This window comes from Oncorhynchus mykiss, chromosome 10 (genome assembly GCF_057628025.1).
Source record: "Oncorhynchus mykiss isolate SJ-2025 chromosome 10, ASM5762802v1, whole genome shotgun sequence".
In the NCBI taxonomy this organism is placed as follows: Eukaryota; Metazoa; Chordata; class Actinopteri; order Salmoniformes; family Salmonidae; genus Oncorhynchus; species Oncorhynchus mykiss.
In genome coordinates this window covers 65,155,858-65,174,026 of record NC_143031.1, presented here as the reverse complement: position 1 = coordinate 65,174,026, position 18,169 = coordinate 65,155,858, and the positions used below count along the sequence as shown (strand labels likewise).

Below are 18,169 nucleotides of genomic sequence, written 5' to 3'. Positions count from 1 at the left end.
AAACCACTTTCGTCACTTTTTCTAATACCAGAGAGAAAGAGGAAGAAACATGCCCAACTCTGCAGAAAATCTGTCTCCTCCCAGCAGGTGGCGTTTTTTTTCGTCGTTTCGCCAACCAAGCAATGAGTTTTTGTTAGGTCAATGAGTGTCGAATTTGGTAAACAAATTGTTTTATGGCTATGTGGGTTTATTTGATCGAATAATAGTTTCGTAATGCTTCAGTTGCTACGAGTGTACTGATATAAGATGTCCCGACAACTCTGAGGAAAAACCGCTTTATATCAAATCACATTTTATTGGTCACATACACATGGTTAGCAGATGTTATTGCGGGAGTCGCGAAATACTGGTGCTTCCAGTTCCGACAGTGCAGCAATATCTAACAATTCCACAACAAATACCTAATATACACAAATCGAAGTAAAATAAATATTTTTTATTTATTTTATATTTATTTAACTAAGCAAGTCAGTTAAGAACACATTCTTATTTTCAATGACAGGCTAGGAACGGTGGGTTAACTGCCTTGTTCAGGGGCAGAACGACAGATTTTTACCTTGTCAGCTCGGGGATTCGATCTTGCAACCTTCCGGTTACTGGTTCAACGCTCTAACCACCTGCTTTACATTGCACTCGAGGAGCCTGCGTGGCAGGCTGACACATATTATGTGAGTGCAGCAAGAAGCCAAGGTACGTTGCTAGTTAGCATTAAACTTATCTTATAAAAAACAATCAACCTTAACATAATCACTACACATGGTTGATGATATTACTAGTTTATCTAGAGTATCCTGCGTTGTATATAATCGATGCGGTGCAGTTTGGGTTGCCTGGCTTGTTACGAACTGTGTGAAGACCATTTATTCCTAACAAAGACCGTAATTAATTTGCCAGAATTGTACATAATTATGACATAACATTGAAGGTTGTACAATGTAACAGCACTATTTACACTTAGGGATGACTTCCGTTAGATAAAATACGGAACGGTTCCGTATTTCACTGAAAGAATAAACGTTTTGTTTTCGAAATTATAGTTTACGGATTTAACCATATTAATGACCTAAGGCTCGTATTTCTGTGTGTTATTATGTTCTAATTAAGTCTATGATTTTATATTTGATAGAGCTGTCTGACTGAGCGGTGGTTGGCAGCAGCAGGCTCGTAACCATTCATTCAAACAGCGCTTTCGTGCGTTTGTCAGCAGCTCTTTGTTGTGCTTCAAGCATTGAGCTGTTTATGACTTCAAGCCTATCAACTCCCGAGATTAGGCTGGTGTAACCGATGTGAAATGGCTAGCTAGTTAGCGGGGTGCACGCTAATAGCGTTTCAATCGGTGACGGCACTCGGTCTGAGACCTTGAAGTAGTTGTCCCCCTTGCTCTGCAAGGGCCGCGGCATTTGTGGAGCAATGGATAACGATGCTTCGAGGGTGGCTGTTTTCGATGTGTTCCTGGTTCGAGCCCAGGTAGAGGCGAGGAGATGGACGGAAGCTATACTGTTACACTGGCAATACTAAAGTGCCTATAAGAACATCCAATAGTCAAAGGTATATGAAATACAAATGGTATAGAGGGAAATAGTCCTATAATAACTTCCACCTAAAACTTCTTACCTGGGAATATGTTCTCATGTTCTGAGCAAGGAACTTAAACGTTAGCTTTTTTTACATGGCACATATTGCACTTTTACTTTCTTCTCCAACACTTTGTTTTTGCATTATTTATTTGAGTCTAAATTGATTTTGTTGATGTATTATACTAAGTTAAAATGAAAGTGTTCATTCAGTATTGTTGTAATTGTCATTATTACAAATAAAGAAAGAAATAAAAATCAGCCGATTAATCGGTATCTGCTTTTTTTGGTCCTCCAATAATCGGTATCGGCATTGAAAAATCAAAATCGGTCGACCTCTAGTCCGAAGCCTGGGCCTAGATACAGTGAGGAGCCCACACAAGCAACCCATGGAGCGGAGCCGTTAAACTGGCAGGCCAGCATATGGAGGGGAGATGTGCGGGTCAAGAGAAACAAACCTTTGAGTGTGATGAAGATTTACATGTGAACGCATGTAGTGCAGCACCAGGAGGGGTTCGGGTCATAGCGCAGAATAAACAAAGAGTAATGCCATTTGACAAACTGTTTTATGCCCCAGTCACTGTAAATAACCAGTTCCAATTGAAAGGGATGCTTGACACCGGCTCCATGCCCTGTACTTTAAGCGAGGCAGCAGAGCAAAGAATGCTTGCGGAAAATATTAGTCTAGAGAAGAAGCCACTGTCAGAGCCAGTCATTCTCATTGGTGTAGGGGGGAAAACGGCACAACCAAAATGCATGTATGAAGTTGACCTTAACTTGTATGGGATTAGTTGTTTAGTTTCTGGGCTCATAGTCCCAGGTCAGCATGATGATCTCATTCTCAGTATAAACTTGATAAAGCACCTCATGCATCAAATGAAGGGTACTGACGAGTACTGGAGACTCATATCAGGATGTACTTCGCAGCCCTCACCTGTGGGAGAATACTTCGTGAACATGATGACTAGCCTGACATGTTGGCAGAGTGAAGAAATGCCCCCCAAAAATAGGGACAGTCAAACTCAACCAGGCTGTCACGCTCCTTGCTAAACAAGAGCATCTAGTATGGGGGTGGCTTCTCAACAGCGTGCCAATGTCTCCAGGGAGCACTATTGTGGTTGAACTCACTTCATCCAAGACCATGCCACAAAACATCATGGTGGGCCGAGTCATCACACCCAGGTGGGGCGACAGGTGGGTGCCCATGAAAGACACTAACCTATCGGAAAAACCTATCACTCTAAAGACAAACTGAAAGCTGGCTGATGTGTGTCCCTGTCTAGCTGTGGAGGACTTCCCAGTTTTCCAAGGCTCCTGCAAGATGGAAGGGGGAACTCTAGGGAAGTGGCCCATCACAACCAGTTCCGTGGATTTGAAGCAGAGACTGCTAGATGTCGGGTTGGGAGAGGTTGACATTGAGCCCTGTAAAATCAGTCAAGCAATAAAAGAATAAGTAACTGAACTAATTCCTAACTACAATGATGTGTTCTCCAAGAGCGCTCTACATATCGTAGAGTTCCGCCTGCCCACTACCAGAAACTACGACAAGTATTGACGGAAATTAGATGAAAGATGTCATGAGATGAAAGGCACAGAGCGAGTCGAGTAAGTAAGAGTTGCTCCTAACCAATCCCTCTAATGGTTAAGGTAGTTAATGACAACTTCTACTTTGATCCCAAACAAACAGACCAATGGTGACGGGGTGGTTGTGGCCCCGACAAAGGTGGTTGTGATATCCAAGATGACAAATGGAGGAAGATGGGCGTACGCCTTCAGTACGAAGGATCAAATCCTTCCTAGGAATGATATTCTGCTATCAAAATGTAATTCCAAACTGTTCTGCTATTGCCAAGACTCTCTTCGCTCTCACTGCAGGTCAGAGGAGAAGGGGGAAGGTGAAGCCCGAGAAGCAAGCTGGCAGCTTCAAAAAGTTGAAACCTACTGACTGGACTAATGAGTGTGATTCTGCACTTAACAGCCTTAAGGATAAGTTGTTAAACTGTGCTGTTCTTGGTCAGGCATGGTTTAAAATAGGCGCAGACTTGCCCTAGTCTAGATATTATAATTGGCAAGTACAATAACTTCTAGATTTACATTTGCATGCAACACTGAAAAAAGATTGAAGAACCATTTTTAAGCAATGAAAAGTTGACAGGCCAGTCCATTTCTTTCAACCAAAAGGCTAGCCAACTATCTAATAAACACTTCAGAGAGGAGGTTGGTGTCTGTTATGAACCAAATTAAAACATATCTTTGAATTACACAAAATAGTAAGGTGGCCAATAACTGGGCTGATAGCAGTATTTCCACTGAAATGTCAAACAGGCTAATTGCTAACATGACACCAACCACAAAACATTTAAGGCTTGATCACAGGATAACACTGTAGAAGACATTTCTTAAAAGCTGTTGCATATGCCGCTAATACGGGGTTACACGCTAGCGTTACCTAGATTAGAACATCAACCAAGTCCTGATTCCAACACGAATGAATCACTAATTGTGGGGTAACCATGAGGTATCTAAGGCTAGACCTAAGGCTAGAGTCTCTCTGAAGGCTGGTGTTTGTATCATAAAAACAGGAGGGTCTATTTAGGCCCCAGGCCCTGCTTCATCCCTGCACTGAGACTGTGAAGAGAAGGGTCTGGGCTGCAGACTGGATCACTGACTACTGAGGTTGTTCAGTCCTCCTGTCTACCTCCTGTCCGCTGGTTGTGTTCTATGTGGTAGTTTCTGTCCCTCGTGGTTCAGTCCTGGCTCCGACTCGAAGGAAAAGCGACAGCGCCTGATCCAGGGCCAGTGACCTGCAACTGCAGAGGGCCAGTTCAAGATGGTGGATCAATTAAGATAACACACTCAGGCCATTTGCCATGGTCTACTTGTATCGTTCCTTGATGCAGACAGTAAACAAGAGTATATATATATTTATATGAGAAGCGCGTCACTGTACACTTAAACAAGTTACCACAGCCAAGCCCATTTAACACGAATTCAAGTACTTAACATGGAGCCAATTATAATTATTTAAGTCCATATGATTTTGTTCAACTGAGAAGGGAAACTCAGTTCCTGCAAAGGTATTTTAAAAAAAGTCAGTCATTTTTGTATTTGATTTAAAATGGTCATACACTCACAACGTGAAGTACAATACTTTTATTGCACAAAATGATACGTGACAAGTACAATAACATCACTACGGTAACACTTCACCTTTCCTGTAAATCTGGTACCATCGCTTTGATAACATTTATTTTAGAATACTTTGGAAAAGGTTCACTACTACATGTAAAGTAAACATGAATTAAGGCACTATCATGATCATCTTACTTTAAAAACACCAAGAGACAGCCATCCTTCTGAACTGAACTGCAGGACAGGAATGAAACTACTCAGGAATGTTACCATGAGGCCATTAGTGATGTTAAAACGGTTACAGTTCAATGGCTGTGATGGGAGAAAACAGAATGGATCAACATTTGTGACTCCACAATAATGACTTTAATCAATGAGTGAAAATACAAGTATACAGAAAACAAATATTCCAAAATTGGCATATTGTATGCAATAAGGCACTAAACTAATACGACAACAAAAACACAAAGGAATATGCTTTTTGGCTTAAATGCAAAGCCTTATGTTTGGGGAAAATCCAATAGAACGCGTCACTGAATAAACTACCTCTTTATTTTCAAGCATGGTGGTGGCTGCAGCATTTGACACAACTGCAAAATTACACTGTAGTTGCTTACCAAGAAGACAGTGAATGTTCCTGAGTGACCAGGTTACAGTATTGACTTAAATATGTGTAATGATGGGCCTGTGAGTCAGAAGCAGGTGAAACATTTAAATAAAACAACAAAATCAATTGTAACAAGGCTTAAAAAACCTTCTTAGAAACCTGTCTCCTTCCCTTCATCTACACTGATTGAAGTGGATTTAACAAGTGACATCAAGAAGGGATTGTAATTTTCAGCTGGTCAGTTTATGAAGTGCAAAGAGCAAGTATTCCTAATGTGTTGTACACTTAAGTCAATGTCACACAATGTCTACATGCAACATTCTACCAAGGAATATTCAACAATGAAATACGTTACTCTCGTTATTCCAATGAAAAGTGAAAAGGAATCTTTGTCTGTAATGCAGGGTGTGATGTCAGTCAGAAGCTATCAAATGGAATGGTTACTTTCTATGTTATAGAGTGGAATGTTTTTTCTGCTGGTGTATCCTGAGGTAACTCCCCTCTAAGAACCTCAGTCCGTACAGGCAAATGGCCTCTCTCCCATGTGGACCTTCAGGTGCATCTTCAGGTTGCCAGACTGAGCGAAGCGCATGTGACACTGGGTACAGCTGAAGGGTTTCTCCCCTGTGTGGACCCTCTGGTGCCGCTTTAGGTTGGACGAGTGTGAAAAACTGGCCTGGCACAGGTGGCAGCTGTACGGTTTCTCCCCTGTGTGCATCCTCTGGTGAATCTCCACCTGTTTGGGGAAACTGAAAGCTTTCCCACAGAATGAACACGGGAAGCGCTTCTCTTTGCCATCGGATCTACTGATAGCGTTGCTACTACTGTCATTTGTCAATGGGCTTGTGTAGCCATTTAATGTTGAGGCACTGGCATTGTCTGAGGTCTGGTTTAACAGGAGAGTGTGAGGAGGACGAAGGCCAGTGAGAGTCTGTGTTGTTGCAGGGTCCATGTTCCAGTTGATAGATCCTATAGAAGGCAGGCTGAAGGCAGCACCTGTTAGTGGGTTAACCTGAGGCGCCATCAGTCTCTCTGAATCACAACTATAGGAGCAGGACGGAGCATCACTAGCCGAGTCAGTGTCTGTTCTCTCCAGCTGCATACGGGCACCTCCCCGTCCCCGCAGACCAAATCTACGCCTCACCCTGGTCTCAGCCAGGCTGTTGTCATGGAGACTTATTTTGGATGTTGTTTTGTGCTCGACTGTCTGTTTCTGGTTAACAGTGTTGTTCCCCAGCCCAGAGTTGAGGATGCTGTCCCATCCATTGACCTCCACTATGTTGCCTCTGGTCCTGGCCTGCTTGATGTCGTCCCCTGGACACATGGCTGCACCAGTCTGGGAATCAAAAATGGCAGAGCGATCTCCTCTGTTGGCATCCAACCAACCACCTGCAGAGTTTAGAAAATAGAACTCACAAACATGGCAGAGAACTCTAAATATGGAGTTTTTTTTGTCAATGACCTGGTCAAATTCATACATTATAACATGTGCTTTTATATGTAAACATAAGCTGTATTTATTTCATTTTATTATTGAAGAAAATGTAGAAAAAAAACTGCCAGGTGCATCACTTTTCCCATTGAAGATCTATTACTGTATGTAGGCTATATGTATTTCTCTCTTACCTTGCTCCCCCATTTTTAGTCCACTCAGCAGGTCAATGCTCTCTGGTCCATCTTCTATTATCTCCTCTTTGACCAGCAGCAGATCAGGCTTCCCATCCTCCATGTCTACTGACTGTAAGAGATACAGAGTGAGAGGATGTTGGATCAAGAAATCTGATATGAGCACCCTGCTATTGAGCATTTTATGATTGCATAGTACTCATAGTAGTGTCTCATTGCCCAAACATGTTAGTTGATTTGATTACTTTACACTTTAATGGTTTGATCATTCAGAGGCATGTTCCCACACTTAAGACAAAATTAATCAAGACCTGGGCCCGTATCCACATAGTCTCTCAGAGTAGAAGCGCTGATCTATGATTTTTCCATTAAATCTTATTAATTATGATCTAAAAGGCTAAACTGATCCTAGATCAGCACCCTGACCTAATATTATTCAGCCAGTAGTTCACAGTGGGCTCACCTCAGTGAGACTGTGTGTGGTCCTGTGCTGCTCAGCTGGTTCCTCTGTGGGTTCAGGAGGTGTAGTCTGGTTGTCCTCCATGACCATGGTCCCCTCAGCGTTACCCAGACCCTCCTCCTTCAACATCACCACCTCTGGACCCTCCTCCTCCTGGAAGAGAGAGGTGATACAGATTACACAGACATACACACCCTTAGGTACGTACACACACAAACAGGTAATAACTGTTTAGCCATCCCACTGCTATATTGTAGTTACAGAATTACTTAATTGTTGTTAAACATCATGGTGGACATAAATATGATTTTGCGGGTAAATATGAGTCAACTATGATAAGTCAGAAGTCAGACAAACCTCAACTATTTTGACATGTAAAATAAAATGCATGAAAAATGGAAGAGGCTATATATGGACAGGCTTGGTGCCCAAATTGCTCAGCTGAGAGTCGAGTGGAGACGAAACGAATGGAGTCTCTTCAGTCTGATGAAGCCTTCCCAGCTAGCTAGTTTGTGCTAGTTTGTAGGCAACAGCAGCATGGCGCTAGTTAAAACTTGTAAAAGACTAATGTTTATTTCGACTGGACGAGTGATTCATAACTTGTAGTATTGGGCACCATCTGGATGTCACCGTGACACAAGCCGGTGTGAATGACCAGCGTTGTTTCGTGGTTCGTCCCACTGTTGCGTCACCGGGCAGCTGTATTACGTTGCTAACGTGGCCAATTTGTTCTGAACTGACAGAACGTCCCCACTCAACGGTCGCTGCGTGACATACAACATACATTTTGGGCAACAGGCATGTTCGAATAGACTATCCAGTGTACAGTAGGTGTTTGTGTAGGTATATTTAGTAAGTGTATATTGGTTATAAAGCGCTGTCTGGAGAATAAGGTGAGATCAGATGTGATGTATACTAAAGAGAGATTCAATGAAAGTCTTAGAATGAAAAGACCCATTTTGTGTTTATTAACCCTTTACACGTGGGAATTGAACTATATGGATAGGAAATGTTTCTTACAGAACTAAAAAAAATAAAACCATACAGAACCATGGTAGCAATTGAAAGGGAACAGTTGAGATAATTAGACCAAAAGTGAGCACACAACAGTTTACCTGACAAGATCCAATCTAAACATGACACTGTTGATTTTATGTGCATTTTCCATTTACTGTACATTTTGCAACAGTTGTTGACAAACTCCGAACACACTCTGCATACATTCAGTAACAAAATAAGAATATCCCTGGGCAATGTGGGGTAGGTGCAACATAAGACCAGAAAATTACAGGGGTTTGAGTGAGAGGACTAACTGGGGTCTCCAAGTGGCCACACACCTCTCCAAAGTGTGCACAGTTCCAATTTCAATGCACTTATGACTCAGAGTCTTCAACTATAAAAGGTACTTTTTTTGCTCCCCTAGCGGTGCTGTTGAGGAACTAGAGCAAGCACACTTGTAGTTGTTCTGTTTCGGAACACAACCCTGCATCCCCGCCATCACACAATTACTGTTGTTTACACAATCCCAAAATAGTCCATTATAAATCGCAATCTGGCTAAAGTGGACAATCTGAAAGCTTGTTCTATTGCAAACATGACTAGCTAAGGTATAAAATACAAATCTTACAGCATTAGGCTTTCACAAGGTAAATCAGAGAAAGAGATAGTCATTGTGGTGCGCATAGAATGGAGTCATGAGTGCATTCAGGTGCGTGTTCAGCACCTCATAATAAACAAACATAGGATCAGTCTGTTCAGAAGAACCCAGGGTATGACGACATCACATCTTGTAACTGCACATCAAACATAGTGATCAGAAACGTTGACACTGTATATGACATGAGTTAGATTTGGCGATGTGAAGTGCAGATTTGGCTTGCTTGTATGACAGTGGTATTTATAAGAATCCTCAACGTCTCACCTTTCACCATACATCGAGTCATCTTAATTTACGGCATTTCCCTCAGTCAAAACCCATACAGCGCTTACCCATTCCGTGATGGTTACGAGTGTATTTAACAAGTGTTAAATACTCCATATAAAAACCACACATGCATGTCAACAAAAAAATCTGAATGAACTTAATAAACTGTATTAATTTTCTCATGAAGTAGTTGGAAGTAATAAAATAGGCATTTATAAACATATAGCTTACACAGTACTTTTAAGGCTTATAGATCACACAATGCCTGGATTCAGAATTATATCTATGACTCGTTATTCCAAATTCATCTGTGGATCTTTACTGCTGACAACAATGAAAATTCATCTGACTTTAATGCAGCATTTGATCTACAAGTGAGAAGCGATCAAGTGGAATGGTTACTTTCTATGTTAGAGTGGAATGTTTTTTCAGCTGGTGTATCCTGAGGTAGCTTCTTTCTGAGAACCTCTTCCCACAGTGCGTACAGGCGAACGGCCGCTCTCCTGTGTGGACCTTCAGGTGCATCTTCAGGTTGCCAGCCTGTGTGAAGCGCATGTGACACTGGGGGCAGCTGTAGGGTTTCTCCCCTGTGTGGACCCTCTGGTGCCTCTTCAGGTGCCCAGCCTGGGCGAAACACATTTGACACTGGGTACAGCTGAAGGGTTTCTCCCCTGTGTGGACCCTCTGGTGCCTCTTCAGTTTGCCAGCCTCGGTGAAGCGCATGTGACACTGGGTACAGCTGAAGGGTTTCACCCCAGTGTGGACCCTCTGGTGGATCTCCACCTTCTGGAGGCAGCTGAAGCCTTTGTTACAGAGCATGCAGAGGAATGGTTCATCTTTACTACTGCCTGATGTTGCTCCCCCTCCCAAAACCTGGGCCCCTTGGTCCTTTGAGTTCAAAACCTGATCAAAAAGGATGCGGCCGTGTGAATTGGAAGGCCCCATTGACGTGGACACTAGGTCGCGATCCCCGAGCGCATGTAAAGGGGAGTGGGTCTCAATATTTGGATTTGTCTCTAAACTTTCCCTGTAATCTAATAAAGCTCTGCCTTGAGAGAGTCCTTCCCCTAAGTGAGTCTCATCCACATTCCATGTCAGAGGAGCGTCGCCCTCCACTTTCACAGTCACCTCATCTACGACTATAACCTCCCCTTTCTTATCTAGGCACCCTTCAGAGTACACATTACTACTGTACTGGTTCCAGTCCCCTCTAGACAGATCCATCTGTGTCTCTAAACCCAAGGGCATGTTGCCAGGGTCCATCTCTGTAGTGTAAGAACATGACAGATCATTGCCAGTCTCTAACGCGTAACCTGAGTCCCGATGGGAATGAACCGTCCTCGGGTTCGGGTTACCGTAAAGTAAATACTCTAAGCCAGGAGCAGGAGGACAGCCCAGTCGCCTCAGCCCCAGTATCTCTGGGTCTGATCTGTGGTCAGATCCTGTGTGTAATAGCCGCCTGTGCATTACAGTTAAAGTCTCGGCGTCTGTCTCTGACTTGAGGACGGCGTCCAGCATTCCACTGACCTCCGTGATGCTGCGTCGGGTCCTTGGCTGGGGCGAGGCGGTGAGGTCCTCCGTGGCTACAGGGGGCGCCACTCCAGCCGCTGCTCTAGTCTGGATGTCTCGTGGGTCCTCTCCTTCAGTCCTCTCCTGTTTAACCTGTGACGATCCTTCAGAACCAGCAGCCTCTGCATCTGCAGACTGACACATGAAGAGAGGTTTATTTTATCTTTATTCAACTAGGCAAGTCAGTTAAGGACAAATTCTTATTTACAATGACGGCCTACCCCCAGATGACGCTGGGCCAATTGCGCGCCACCCTATGGGACTCCAAATCACAACCGGATGTGATGCAGCCTGAATTCGAACCAGGTACTGCAGTGAGACCCCTTGCACTGAGATGCAGCGTCTTAAACCACCGCGCCACTCGGGAGCCCCCGAGGTTATTACCGGTACATGAACTGAATTGGATAACAATGTCATAGGGAAGTCTCACAAGCTCCTGGACCACATTTGATGTACTGTAATGTTACACTATGACACTAACCTCTATCAAGATAACATGCTGGGTTGAGGTTCCACTCCCCTCATCTACAGCTATGGGTTGGTCATCTCTCCATGCGTTGTGTCCCACTGGCTTCACAAAGCTCATGTGGCCTCCAGTGAGATGTCCTTCACCTGAGAGAGTGATTGGGGGAAAAGAGGTGGTTAAGTTAGGTTGTGTTAATGCTCAAAGCTATATTGTACACTACTGACACTGGCCGAATACCCATACTTGCGTCATAAATATTAGGCTGTTTGAGTATGCGAAAATAAAATATGTTTTATAGTACACAAATTTTCAAAAATCTAATGGTAGGATGTTCTACTAATTTTGGCTTTTCATCTAGTAGAATTAACTTAGGGAATTTCCCAGCCACAATGCATTGGAAGAGGGAGGAGTTTTGATAACAAAACAACTTGGAATATGGTAAATAGCGAAGCTTCTGCGGTGGTGTTCAAATGTAAGTAGTTTTTGTTCTCAAATTTATCACACTTATTTCATCGTACAAGATCGTAACTCCCAATTGGATATCACAAGAAAAAAAATATGAATAAAAAACCTGCACACTGCTCTTGCTAGCGTTACTTTTTTATTTTAAGCTTCATGGGTCGGCCCGGCCCCTTGGCCTTCGTCAGAGCTCCTCTGCTCCTCCTCCTGAATGCATTGCAGCCTGCCTCAGCCTCGCCACATCACTGTCTGTCTCAGTAGCCTCCTCTCTGTTAAAGTAAACATAGTAGCCTATATTTTGCTCCTGCTAAAGTAGGCTCCGTTTAACATTAGCTTATTACTTCACCCTTCTAGCTAGCTAAGTCATACTAAACAGAGCCCTTCAACATTACTGCAATAACAGTCTCTGCCGGCAGCTAGCCACCTGACTGACTATCTACACTGAACAAAAATATAAAACGCAACATGAAGTGTTGGTCCCATGTTTCATGAGCTGAAATAAAAGATACCAGAAATGTTCCATGCGCATAAACATCTTATTTCTCTCAAATTGTGGACAATTTGTTTACATCCCTGTTAGTGAACATTTCTCCTTTGCCAAAATAATCCATCCACCTGACAGGTGTGGCATAGAAGCTGATTAAACAGCATGATCATTACACAGGTGCACCTTGTGCTGGGGACAACAAAAGGCCACTCACACAATGCAATGCCACAGATGTTTCAAATTGGCATGCTGACCGCAGGAATGTCCACCAGAGCTGTTAAAGAATTTAATGGTAATTTCTCTACCACAAGCCGCCTCCAACATCGTTTAAAATAATTTGGTAGTACATCTAACCGGCCTCGCAACCACAGACCATGTGTAAACTGTAGGTTTGCGCAACCAAAACATTTCTGCACAAACTGTCAGAAAAATGTGGCCTTTTATAAAATGGATTTCAGGCAATTCTACATGTCTGAAGACTTTGGCAGAATCGTTTTTAATACCGCACAAATTATTTAAATGACAGGCTACTTTGACAAACTGAGATCAATTAAAAAAAACTACCTTACCTTGAATCCATCAATAGACTAGGCCTATGTGTGTGGAGACACATTATAGGCTACAATATGAGGAAATTTGTCCTAAAACTGCTTTCCAGTTTATCTGACTCACCCAATGATGCGCAGCTCACTCACTGGTGATGACCGATGCTCTCGTGCCAAATGCCTTTCTCTCATTTTACTTTGTAAAACAATATTTGGAAGTTGATCAAATATTTTGGTAGCCTACAGCAGACAGATTAGATTATCTTTTCAGCAGGAGCCATTTGCTTTCCAACCTGTGTTTTCCTGTGATTGTATTTGAAATATTGCAAAATACTTGTTTTTGTCTGCATGCTGTTTGTTCACTGACATATTTGCAGTGCATTCCAAAATGTAGGACCATACCTTGCTATTAGGCTACACTCCACAGCTAGGCTATTCAAAATAAGCTATTGGTCCTCTGTGACACATTTTTTTTTGTGGTGTAGTAGGCTATTCTGAATTATTTCATTTATTTCTGAACAGACAGCATTAACTCTATAACTTTGGAAAATGTATTTCAATATATCAGGGGTGCTGCAGCTCCTACAGAACCCTTCGCACTTCTATAATGAAACAGATGATGCCGTGCAACGCTGGAGAGAGAGAGAAGAGTTACAGGCTAATGTCTATAAGAGAAGGGAGAGAGATCATATGAAGTTCATCTCATTCTAGTTCTGAGAGACACAGGCATGCGTCTCACACAGCCACACATTGGTCTCAAACATAGGTTACAATGTTGCACAAACCATAAGCCTGGGCCTGCCCAACCCGAATCAACTCTTAGAATATCGGGCATGGGCTGAATTTCCTGAACGAAACAGTCCAAAACAGTGACGTGCCTGATCCTTTTCCTGCAGGATTCGGCTCAAATTAAGCACTGATATTAACATGGCACAAGTCATGGCAAAATGTGCAGAATTTCCGGAAATGAGCTTTAAAACAGCACATTTTGCCTGTGCCCCATGACAAAATGTGCTGAATTGTAGCAAACTTGATTCTAAAACTTAGGGCCGGGAACGGGACGACTGACTCCGCAGTCTCGGCCTTCTGCAAAATGTACCTCTTGCCATTCCTCTATATTGGTCGAGGATCTTGACACTACAGGGACGACTGGCGCGGACGCGGTCTCTAATTGTCCTCTCTGCGCGCTCCCGTACCACCTTCAGTTCCAATTGCTGTAGTTTCCTCCGCAATGTCCTGTTTTCTTTCTGGCTTTGAGACATTTCCAAACGAAACACGGCATAGTCGTCGTCTACGAGTTTACAGATCTCTGCCACGGCTGCATTCGCTAGCACCTCCATGATGGAGGCTATTTGAGTGTGAAAAACCATTGTTAGCTAACGTTAGCGGCTACTTAGATTACGTCTATCAACCAAGTCCTGTCTCCAGCGCGAATTAAAGACTACCTGAAGTAAGTATGTGATGCTGTGCTGTTCAATTAGTCATATTTCGAGTTCCAATGTGTAACATAAACGTCTAAATAACAACAAAAAACCGCTAACGTGGAAATTGTTCTTGGTCACTGTTCTCTTCCGTTTACGCACTGAATTTAAATTATTTTGGTTGGCGTCATTGCTCAAAGGGTGTGGTTAAATGAAAAATAAATGCGCGCTGTTCTTTGAATTACGGTACTGTTTATTACGTTACACACCAAATCTCCTATTATCAGTATCTTTCAAGCTGAGAGCAGACTTGTTTAGAAAGAATAGTGTGTTAGCAAGAATAGAGTAGAAAATAATAGAACGATCTTAATCCATCTACATCATCACAGTCCTTGTTCTAGCCAAGGTTTACTGTCTCTCTAAAAACAAAAGTATTTACACAAGTCTGTTTCAAATGACAAGTTAATAAAGGGTCATGAGGGGTAATATAGTCCACATACCTTCATTGATAGATTCTAGAGAGTCTATGAAGTTAAAAAATAATATCTTCTACTCTGGTTCTTTGAGCCACGGTGCCAATTTTGAACTTAACACAATAACCTTATCTTTCATATCAGCTAGAAATAATAATAATAATAAAAAAGGATAGATTACTACACACATTTATAGGGCTACTTAGGGTTCCCACATATATACAGCAAGTAGTGAAAATTTGCTTTGAAAATCCAATACTTATATGTAGCCAATCAGTCACCAGGTGAGTGGATGAAGGCAAATAGACTTGTTCTTAACACACCTCAAACTTAATAGGGTGTTACCTTGAATGAATGAATATTGACTATAGTAGTCATTTGTATCTTGTTTGGCGTTTTCTTGCATTAGTTTGATTGCTATAAGAACTATGAGCTCACACACCATTACGTTAAAGCACATGTGTCTTCATAGATCCCCTGATGTGTGTTTACCACCACCATTTGTCTGACCATAGTGGTCGGGAGTGTAATTCCCCGAATAATACCAGAATATAAGATGCACCCAAATTGGTTCCAACACAGCGCTTTATTTACGGATGACAGATGGAAGACCCGAGGAGACCACCTGTGCTAATTAGCTATCTAGCGTGCTCTGAACACCTGTGTGTAACGGAAGGAACGACGCCAGAAAAGTGTTTTAACTGAAAAATACTTTTGGCTGTAACTGTGTTAAACCCGCTTAAAACAGTGTGCAGTAAGTGTATATTTTGCTTTTGTGAAATTATTTAGACGTGATATTAAAGTAAAGGGCTTTATGTTTCTACAATTGAGAATCGATCCACGTTTAGATGGAGTATTTGTCCGTTTTGGCTGACAGAACCAGTCTCCCTATAAACATAACATATCAGGTCCTTGGACGTTAGGTTGTCAGACCCATCCTTTGACCTCCACTATGTCGCCGATGATCCTGCCCTGCTCAGTTATGTTGTCCCCTGGACTCTTGTCTGCACCGGTCTGGGAATCCAAGGTAGCCGCCCAGTCTCCTGCAGCCAAGCACCTGTTTTTTTTGTGTTTTTTTTTTACAATTACCTGGTCAAGTTCATACTTTACAATTTGGTTTTGTATGTAAGCATACGTTGTTTTGATTTAATTTTATAAATGAAGAAAATCAAGAAAAAATAGCCAGGTGCATCACTATTCCCATTGAAGATCTATTACTGTATGTAGTTTATATGTATTTATCCCTTACCTTGCTCCCCCATCTTTAGTCCACTCAGCAGATCAATGCTTTCTGGTCTGTCTTCTATTGTCTCATCTTTGACCAGCAGCAGATCAGATTCAGATACTCTCCCGAGAACCTCTTCTCACAGTGTGTACAGGCAAACGGCCTCTCTCCTGGGTGTACCTTTCAGGTGCATCTTCAGGTTGCCAGCATGGGTGAAGCGCATCTGACAATGTGTACAGTTGAATGATTTCTCCCCTGTGTGAACCCTCTGGATTTCCACCTTTTTGTGTCAGCTGAAGCCTTTTGTTACAGAACATGCAGAGGAACCGTTTCTCTTTAATACTGCCTGATGTGGCTCCCCCCTCCTAACGTGGCATCTGAGTCCAGATGGGAATGAACAACCCTCCTGCTCGGGTTACCATAAAGTAAATACTCTGAGCAGGAGGACAGCTCAGTCGCCCCAGCCCCAGTCTCTCTGGGTCTGACTTGTGGTCAGATCCTGTGTGTAAGAGCCTTTGTGTTAAAGTCGATGTGTCTGACTTGAGGATGAAGTTCAGCGTTCCACTGACCTCCATGGTATGGCAATTTCACCGCTTCCAACTGAAGGGCTCTCCAGGGGGTGGTGCAGTCAGCCCAACACATCACCAGTTGTACAGTGCCTGCCCTCCATGACATCTACAGCACCCAGTGTCACAGGAAGGCCAAGAAGATCATCAATGAGCCACGGCCTGTTCACCCCGCTACAAATAGTCACCACTTGCCTTAGTCACTGTTCTAGCCTGCCCCCACCCGGTACTCTACCCTGCACCTACCCGGTACTCTACCCTGCACCTTAGAAACTGCTGCCCTATGTACATAGTCATTGAACACTGGTCACTTTAATAATGTTTACGTTCAGAATTTTTTGGGGTCATCACCAATCTTCACACAATACCCCAAAATGACAAAGTGAAAACATGTCTAGACCTTTTTGCTAATTTACTGAAAATGACATACAGAAACATTTAATTTACATACCACTGAGTCAATACTTTGTAGAAGCACCTTTGACAGTGATTACAGCTCTGAGTCGTTTTGGGTAAGTCTAAGAGCTTTGCAGACCTGGATTGTGCAACATGTGCCCATTATTCTTTTAAAAATTCTTCAAGCTCATTCAAATTGGTTGCTGATCATTGCTATACAACCATTTTCAGGTCTTGCCATAGATTTTAAAGTAGATTTAAGTCAAAACTGTAACTCGGCCACTCAGGAACATTCACTGTCGTCTTGGTAAGTAACTCCAGTGTTCATTTGGCCATGTGTTTTAGGTTATTGTCCTGCTGAAAGGTGAATTCAGACTGGACCAGCAGACTGAACCAGGTTTTCTAGGATTCTTTCTGTGCTTAGCTCCATTTTTTTATGCTGAAAAACTCCCCAGTCCTTAACGATTACAAGCACACCCATAACATTATGCAGCCACCACTATGCTTGAAAATATGGAGAGTGGAACTCCGTGATGTTTTCTATCGGATTTGCCCCCAAACATAACACTTTGTATTCAGGACAAAAAGTGAATTGCTTTGCCACAATTTTTGCAGTATTACTTTAGTGCCTATATTAGTACCTTATCCTGTACAGTATTCCTTCTTTTCACTCGGTTAATTAGGTTAGTATTGTGGAGTAAATACAATGCTGTTGATCCATCTTCAGTTTTCTCCTATCACAGCCATTAAACTCAAACTGTTTTAAAGTCACCATTGGCCTCACCATGGTGAAATCCCTGAGCGGTTTCCTTCCTCTCTGTCAAGTGAGTCAGGAACGACACCTTTATCTTTGTAGTGACTGGGTGTATTGATACACAATACAAAGTGTAATTAATAACTTAACCATGCTCAAAGGGATATTCAATATCTGTTTTTGTTTACCCATCTACCAATAGGTACCCTTCTTTGCGGGGCATTGGAAAACCTACCTGGTCTTTGTGGTTGAATCTGTGTTGGAAATTCACTGCTCGACTAAGGGCTCTTACAGATAATTGTATGTGTGGGATACAGAGATGAGGTAGTCATTCAAAAATCCATTCAACTTATTTTGCAAGTTTTTACACCTGAACTTATTTCAGTCTGGAAGTGACAAAAGCATGGATTAATTTTTCTGTATCATTTTTGGACAAAAAGTTTCTGATTTTTGCAATGTTACGTAGATGGAAAAAAGCTGTCCTT

At 42.5% G+C, this 18,169-nt stretch overlaps 1 protein-coding gene across 2 annotated transcripts; it reads right to left on the bottom strand.

The window, feature by feature from the left end:
• Positions 1-4,712: 4,712 nt before the first annotated feature.
• On the bottom strand, positions 4,713-16,710 carry LOC110533183 (uncharacterized). Of its 2 annotated transcripts, none has more exons than XM_090187508.1 (6): positions 13,949-16,710; positions 11,374-11,504; positions 10,851-11,027; positions 7,403-7,552; positions 6,940-7,051; positions 4,713-6,702 (listed from the first exon to the last, which is right to left on the bottom strand). In XM_090187508.1, exons 1-6 carry the CDS (start codon positions 14,217-14,219, stop codon positions 5,825-5,827), a joined length of 1,719 nt encoding a protein of 572 aa, XP_090043634.1. In that variant the 5' UTR covers positions 14,220-16,710; the 3' UTR covers positions 4,713-5,824. The 2 variants fall into 2 exon arrangements, with proteins under 2 accessions (XP_090043634.1, XP_090043635.1); XM_090187509.1 differs by having other exon boundaries at positions 13,635-14,433.
• Between the last annotated feature and the right edge of the window lie 1,459 nt (positions 16,711-18,169).

Bases quoted from the DNA above. Each gene is read 5' to 3' on its own strand.
- LOC110533183 (XM_090187508.1), bottom strand. From the start codon at position 14,219: ATGGTTTTTCACACTCAAATAGCCTCCATCATGGAGGTGCTAGCGAAT. The intron at 11,028-11,373 runs GTTAGTGTCATA...TTCATGTGTCAG, and splicing joins AGCATGTTATCTTGATAGAG to TCTGCAGATGCAGAGGCTGC. The intron at 7,553-10,850 runs GTCAGTGGAATG...TCTCTCTTCCAG, and splicing joins CCCGACGCAGCATCACGGAG to GAGGAGGAGGGTCCAGAGGT.